This window comes from Eriocheir sinensis, chromosome 39 (genome assembly GCF_024679095.1).
Source record: "Eriocheir sinensis breed Jianghai 21 chromosome 39, ASM2467909v1, whole genome shotgun sequence".
Taxonomy (NCBI): Eukaryota; Metazoa; Arthropoda; class Malacostraca; order Decapoda; family Varunidae; genus Eriocheir; species Eriocheir sinensis.
Window position 1 is genome coordinate 11,868,002 of NC_066547.1, and position 8,135 is coordinate 11,876,136.

General features: G+C 44.5%; 2 protein-coding genes across 3 annotated transcripts in view; one reads left to right on the plus strand and one right to left on the minus strand.

The window, feature by feature from the left end:
* LOC127008997 (E3 ubiquitin-protein ligase Ubr3-like) overlaps positions 1–6,551 on the minus strand; it is a 144,613-nt gene extending 138,062 nt beyond the window's left edge. For both annotated transcript variants that reach the window (XM_050881569.1, XM_050881568.1), the window contains exons 1-2: positions 6,210–6,551; positions 4,494–4,821 (exon numbers count right to left, since the gene is read on the minus strand). In XM_050881569.1, coding sequence (XP_050737526.1) covers positions 4,494–4,709 — 216 coding nt within the window. In that variant the 5' untranslated portion in view covers positions 4,710–4,821; positions 6,210–6,551. The remainder of the gene's footprint in view (positions 1–4,493; positions 4,822–6,209) is intronic.
* On the plus strand, positions 5,596–6,204 carry LOC127009125 (translation initiation factor IF-2-like). The gene has a single exon (XM_050881912.1). It carries the CDS (start codon positions 5,596–5,598, stop codon positions 6,202–6,204), a length of 609 nt encoding a protein of 202 aa, XP_050737869.1.
* Positions 6,552–8,135: the final 1,584 nt, after the last annotated feature.

The following is an 8,135-nucleotide window of genomic DNA, read 5'->3' on the forward strand; positions in this document are numbered from 1 at the left end:
TGTTTTCCCTTTGGTTCGAGGAAGCGGCACAATACCAAAGTAGAAATGAGAAGGCTTGTGTCGGTATGGTAGGCTGGCGGTGTGGGTTTCTGGGCGGCAGGCGGTGAGGGTTACACAACACTGAGGCCACAAACAGAATTGGAAACTGCGTGTACCTGCAGAGCTGCCAGGAATATGGAAGGCCGTCTGGTTCCACGTGATTGTGACTCAGGCTAGCACTCCCCCCCCCCCCTCCTCCTCCTCCTCCTCCTCACCATCATCATCATAATCCCTCCTCCTCCTCCTCCTCATCATCATCACAGTTTTTTCGTGGCTTTATTTCTTTTACAATAATGAGACCAAGCGCTCATTTACTAAATCGAGAGAAACTAGAAAATAAAACGGCAGGGACATTATAAAAAAAAAAACATTAAAAAAAAAGCTGTACATGAACAATCTTGTGCTTCATCAGTTAATTAAAAGCGATGATGTGACAAGGAATACCTCATCAGTCAGCAACAAAAGCTCATAATTCACAACTGTTTATTATTGTTATTATTATTGTTATTATTATTATTATTATTTTTTTTTTCTTTTCAGATTGGTATCAGTATTGAATCTCAGTAATTCCCTACACATCCAGTGCATTAGGTGGGTATAAGCACAATAGTTTAGTGAGGACAGCAAGGGAATATAACAAATTTCCAGCTTCTCGACAAATGCAAAACAGCAAGTCTTTCCAAACCTTCCCCATTCATCCACTTCCTGTTGCCTTCCCCATTCAACTTTGTGTGTGGCTGTCCTCCCCCCCCACCCCCCCAGTTTGCCTTGGAGGAGACCTGACCATGATCAATCTGTCTTTGGAGAGGTATAAAGCTGACGGGCCAAGATTAGAGTGCTGACCAGCTTGTCTTTGCTGTTGGGAAAGCACGCCAACTTTACCAGGAACATAGAATATCACCCTTAGAATTTACTAACTCTAAAGCCCTCTTGTTACTCTTATTAAACAAATATCTATAAACACTGAATTAGACTAATGTCACAACTCATAACTAACTTATTGAGCTTCATTTGTTGCACTGTGTATGTTCTTTAATTAGCTCTTGTTATTGAAAGTTTTTATTCAAGTCAAGATTTACATCACATTACAGCAAAGCAGAACTCCACTCCATAATCATTTTGCAATTGAAAAGCTTTACTCTGAGCCTTATTAATGACAGATATCACAGAAGAAAGTTACCCTGTTGAAGCAATTTAGAAAAATCATTTAACCACAAAACCTCGCAGCATCTAATTTTCCTGATATACTGGACCCAATTATACAGATTGGTCTTGTGGTACCCAAGATTTTCCTTTCCTATGAGTCTTCTTATTTCTCCTGACACATACAACACTATATTGTGTTCACTACTTTTACCAACTATATAAGGCTGAAGAACTGGTTGGGAGCAGTGAACACTGCCAAACCTCTAGTGTGTGTGTGTGTGTGTGTGTGTGTGTGTGTGTGTGTGTGTGTGTGTGTGTGTGTGTGTATTTGTGTGTGTGTGTGTGTGTGTGTTTACCTAGTTGTGATTTACAGGAACAGAGCTATGCTCGTGCCATCCCGTCTTTCCAAATACTTCTGTCTAATTTGGCCTTGTGTGTGTGTGTGTGTGTGTGTGTGTGTGTGTGTGTGTGTGTGTGTGTGTGTGTGTGTGTGTGTGTGTGTGTGTGTGTGCACGCAAACAAAAATTTTTAAAGTATTATCAACAATTTGTGCAAAAAACAATGAGAGTCTTACTATAAAGGTAGTGTGCTTATATGTGTACAACTTCTACACCACTGACTTGCTTCTGCATCTATCTTGGGCAGTGATACAAGCCTCTATCTGAGAGCCTATTTCTATTTTGAGTGAGCACCCTTTGGTTCATGTGTACTCTCCATACCGATGAAGGCTTACAACAAAACAATACTGTAGTAATAATAATAATAATAATAATAATAATAATAATAATAATAATAATAATAATAATAATAATAATAATAATAATAATAATAATAACAAGAATAATATAAAAAAAGAAACAAGTAAAGAATCAAAGAGATTAGCCAGTTGTATTACCTACTTAATATATAACTTTAGATTTGACTTATCACTTGCATTCCACCATGCTTATCAGCACAGGAAGTCACTGCACCTGCATTTTTTCTGCTGCATGAGTCATCTGTTCATGCATAGGAGGGGTGGCTTATACCTAAACAGCTGCCCTAATCCCTCCCTCCTGGACCTCTCTAGTTCATTATAATTAGCACCACAGCCTGTGTACCTTTTCTGCCAAGGCTGCTGTGAATTCTTGCCATTTTGACCCTTGAGATGGAGCAGAATTAGGTAGATGAATTATTATTATTATATTATTACCCTACCCATCTGTCCCTCCACTTTTATAAGCTTCTAGATCATCTCATCCTCTTTCTACTTCTCTCATTGCTTCCACTTTCATTTTCTCTTTCTTGGCATCTCAGGTGTTTGAGGGATGCAGAACAGGCACCTTATAATGTCTGCACTACCCCATCTCTATCTGATTTGCCTCTCATATTAATAATAACAAAAGGATAAGGTAAAGGTGTGGGCATTTGCCATAGCTGCACGTTTCCACTGAATAAGGTAAGCCAAAGTAGCATCAAGGAGGAGACAAGACATGCTTAAGTGTGGCTAGTCTTCTCTTCACGGCACATTCCTACACTTGTGTCACCTCTAAATATAAAAGCACTCAACCGCATGACCTCAGAAGCTGTTGTGCAAAAAAGCTTCTCCCTGTCTCCCTGATGGCCAAGCTTCCACCAGCCAACCAGGAACAGTGTGGGTGGGGGCATATTTTTATCTATAGTAAGAGTAATAACTTGCATTAAGTGTGTGTGTTTACCGAGGAAACATGACAGCTTGCAACCCAATCTCCCACTACCAAAATAGTAACTGCCAACCAATGAGGTAAAATTAGCAGGTGACTAACATCAGAGCATACAGCACCTTTTCTCATGCTTTTTTTCCCTTACCATCAAATTTTTTTATGTTTTTCAACCTGCCTGAGACACTCCTAATATTTCCTCTCCCTTCATGGGTTTCAAAAGCCTGCTCTCAACACCTCATAAAATCATTTGGTATGCTCTTTTAAGGTAATATATTTTCAACACACATGTGCTCCAGTTGGGTCTTTATTATTCATGACCATGTTTCCCAGCCATAAAAGTAACAAGCATATTCTAAAACACCTGGACACAGAGCTGGGGAGGCCATGTACAGCAAATGAATATTAACAGGAATGGCTAGTAACTGAGCAACTCACAAGACAAGCCACATTCATGAAACTGTATTGGTTGTATTAAGTGATCACCACAGCCTATGTGGACTTTGGCTGGTGTAAAACTGAGTTATTATCATTAGAGTATCTTTCAGTTCCCTCTAGTCTTCATACTCCCATTTTTTTTATCAATAAAGATCTCACTGGAAAAAGATGGAAATAACCAATTCATAAAATATACTTACGGTATATCTATTTGTGATCAAAAAATTTTTGCATCAAAGAAACATACAGCTCACAAGAGTGACAAATCTTAAAATGAATCAGACATTATCCTAACTTTGCTAACTTCAAAGGAAAATGCAGACACATATAGTTATTGAAATCTTCCTTATTGGTCCTCCAGGTTGAAATGTATTTTGATGTATGATTTTACCTCATCCATCAGATAGGTAAATCTAACCATACAGAACAAAATCTTTCCCTTTAACACTGTCGGTCAAGCCCTACATGCTGTATAAGTGCAGGACAAGACAATAAATGAGTCATGAATCATTACACAGCAAATAAGAATGTCATGTAACAAATCATCATTCATCACAAGTCCTGGAATCTCTGTAATACATTTCTTCCTTTGCCCCAGAAAAGGAAAATGCTTATCACTGATTCTGCCAGTATAGGTCTTTATTAGGACAGACACAAGCAGGTGCCTAGATGACTACCAGATGTACCACAAGCAATGCACAACCAGTACTATGAGGAAATTTTACATGTTCCCTGCACCAACACAGAGCTCCACAACAATATACACACAAAACACACACACACACACCACCACCAATCAATGGAAAACACCTACAGGCATTGATATACAAAAACACAATCACATAAAAGTTCTTTCAAAAAACAAAAAACATAGGGTCATATTCTCAGACATTGCAATGCACAAACTCACACATTTAGCAAGGTTTTCGTAGTAATTTTGAGCATTTCCAGGGGTAGTTTAATGGCTCTGGTGGTAGTCTGACCATTCTTCTGTACCATTAACCTAAAAATCTCATTAGAACCTGACTGATTTCCTCTTTGGCCTTTAGAAGTAGTTGATGTGGGAGGCAAAAGCATCTGAGAATACTGACCTAAAGGATTCCTTTCCAAGGAAGGTTCATAAAATGTCGGTGAAACAATTAAAACATCCCTGAACAGCAAGGATATAAGAAGGATACAGCTGGGCCTTACCTGTGTGCGTGGCGCCTCCGTGTCATTGGGGGAGAGGTTCCTGAGGCACTCATCCTTCAGATAGGATGCAGCGTAGCGCTTCCCCTTCTTGAGCAGCAGCTGGGCAGTCAGGATATCCTTCTGACTTGCGGGGCCGCTGCTGTTACTGCTGCCATTACTGTTGCTGCCTCCTCCTCCTCCTCCTCCGCTATCACCACCTCCTGCCGCTGCTTCCATGCTGAGCGCCTGCCTTCACTTTCCTCGGTTCATGTCCTCAACATTTCCCACATGCATACACGCACACACACTAGCTGCACCACAACTACACTTCCCCTTCCTGTGGACAATGCTGTGGGGAGATAAGGAAGCTCAAGCAGCTGATTTTTTTCTACACAGCTGTGTTGCTTATACACAAACACACTATCATCACTTCTTGACACACAACACACTGATGGACCATGAACGCTGGTGGGTGCATGACATACAGGGCTTGCACACTGCGTGGTGGTTATGGAGTTGTAAATGTTTATCAGAATTGATGTATTAAAGGTTACGTATATATACTATATATACTATATATATATATATATATATATATATATATATATATATATATATATATATATATATATATAATGTTAACTTCACTACAACTCCTTCAACTCCACAGCATGGAAGCACTGCACCAGCGCAGCACACAGTGCAGGGCCACTGCCTCACAGCCCAGGGCCACTGCCTCACAAGGCAGCCTTTCCTTCACCCCACTACCTGCAGGACACCTTTCACATTTTTTCTTGAGTATTTACTAAATGCTCATTAGCACTGGTTACCTGAAGGGCATTTATGAATTAATGACAAGAAAACTAAGGCTGACTAAGAGAACTTAACAAACTTTAGTAAATATCAATAAAATTTACAACATACAGCAGCCTTTTGAGAGGATAATATAGTACCAAACTTGCATATATTAAAAGATGATTTGAAAACAGAAATATATGATTCTTGTCAAATGTTTAATTCTTTTTTTTTTTTTTTGTGTGTGTGTGTGTTAAGGGTGAGGCCTTGAGGTAATGAGCAGGTGAAGGTGACTGCTGGAGCCTGGCGAGGGGCAGGGTGGTGCAGCATGACAGCCGCCCAGCCTGGCCAGCCACCCACCGCCTGCCTGCTGCACGGCCCCCACCACACTGAGCCCCGCCCCGCACCCTCAGGACAGGCGGCAGCACCCACTACACCTGGCGGGCAGCTGCTGGGCCACTGGCTGTGTCCAGGTGAGGCGTGCCGCGGGGCGGAGCCAGCACAGGTGAGTGAGGGCCGTGACGGAGGGCAGGGGCGGGCGCCGGCCAGCTGTCAGGCCCTGGAGGGTGTCCGGGCGGCCCCAGTGCCAGGCGGCCAGGCGCGGCGCCCCCAGCAGCAGCAGGAGGCAGGCAGGAGGGCAATGCTCCCACACGCCTCGCCGCGCCCCCGCCACGCCGCACCCCGCCAGCCCGGCACGCCCCGGCCCCAGCCCTGGCAGCCTCCCCGCCGCCACCTGAGGCCTGCTGGGGGCGGGCAGCGCCGACCCGGAGGAGGCGAGGGCCGAGGAGCTGGCGGAGGAGAGGCAGGCAGGTCGTCACGTAGGCCTCCTGCCTCCAACGGCCGGGACGCCCCTCGCCCGCGGCCCACACGCCCCCGCGCCCACCGCACGCCCGCCCACAGGCACGCACCGCGCCCCGACACTCCACGCCGCCGCTAAGTTACCGCGAATTCCTGCACACGTAAAAGAGTGGCTCGCCTCAGCAGGTCGCAGGACTGACTCCCACAAGGCCGCGGCGGGGCGAGGGGCTGACGGTCGCCGAGCGTCCCGCCCCGACACACGGAACACCCCGCCCCAGGGCGTGTCTGGGGGCACCCTCGATAACAGCTACTACTTGGTAATGTTGAGACGAAAATTTTGTGTCTCTTGAGCGTACAACATTTTGTGTTTAGTGCTTAGTGCTGCTAATGGCAGCGGGTTGGTGCAGAGACATAGACACACCGTGATGCCACCCGGAGCGCGCCATCTTGCTATGCCCACCCACGGCTGCCGTCCACACCAGGAAACTGAAATTCTATTATTGTTGAATCTCTTAGGCTATTATTTAAACTTGAAGTGGACTACCATAATGTGATGTTAGAAAATAGGAAGGGATTCACTGTCAAAAATACAATTGTGAAACAATTAGTCGCACCAAGCGTGATACAAATGTCAAACTGATAAGTAGAAGATTATCTGTGTGACCGTCACTGCGGCAACCACCTGTCCGGGGATGAGGTCACAGAGTTGCATAGCCTACTCTGGGATACCTGTGCGTTTGACACGAACTTATTTTTTTCGGCTCAGTTATGTGAAAACCTTAACACAGTTTCTTAATTAAGCAAAGAACAATTATATTAAGCAGGACAGTTTCTCGCCAGAGTTCAAATAATAAATCAAACAACAGTGGCAGAGCGAAGGACGACGTTCGTATATTCCTGACAGCAGTGCAAGTGATAGAGAATGGCAGCGTAGGCCTATAAGTGGCTTTCTCGGACAGCCTCGGACAGAGTGAAGGGCAGCAGGCAGCCTGGCTTACACAACTTTTGGCTTCCCTCGGTGTGCCGGCGCGGGCGTGTGTGCTCCAGAACCGTCCGTCATGAGTCAGGAATACCGCCCATCACCCCTCGGCGCCCCTTCCTCGATCCGTTCTGCTTATGTAGAGTTTTGGCGAGGTAAACATGATCTCTCTCTCTCTCTCTCTCTCTCTCTCTCTCTCTCTCTCTCTCTCTCTCTCTCTCTCTCTCTCCTATCTATCTATCTATCTATCTACCTACCTCCCCTTATCTATCTCATCTACCAGGAGACCTCCCTGAAGAGATAGATGACAGTCATGTAGTTATTGTCAATCCATGAACTATTTTTAATGATAATTAGAATAATATACGTTATATTGAGGTAGCCAAATTCAGGATCAGCCTGCCCCGAGTAGATGCGTATTACATGACCGTCACTATTCAGGCACGGCGGTGGTTCAATATGGCGGAATGATAGAGTCAGGGGAGCCTGAGGAATGTCAGAAGTGGCTCCCGTTGAGTAATCATGGGATCTTCAGTTATATTTATATAATCATATTTAGAACAAAAGTGGCTGCTGGTGGTGATCATACTGCGAAATAAATACTTTTTAAAAATCAACTAACTTTGGGAGAAATGCCGTATCCGTAGGTGCAAAAAGAGAATGGTTTAGTTAATGCTAAAACTTACTCTCGTTTTCTAAACAAATATTCGTTTACAGAACACACTATACTGGTGGCCCACACTCTGTTATTTTTCTTAGCTTTCTATATATTGTTTTTAGGGAATCATTGCTTTTGGCGGATCCAAAGGGGGGGGGGGGACCCCCATGGTTCCAAGGGGGGGGGACCTCCCCCATGGTTCTGAGCGGATACAGGAAAACTGGCTCAAAAGCGCGCTGCGGCCATAACAGTGCTTTTTCTCAGAGGAATCGGCCGCCGCATTCGGATCCGAAGAGAAACACTGGCCTCCCAGGAATGCTTTGGCACCAAGACCAGTCGTTATGCCCATTGATTCAGGTCAGTCCACCAGTTATTTGGGAGCAGGACTGCCGAACCGGTAATCCTAATGCCCCTTCCATCCGCAAAAAATCCT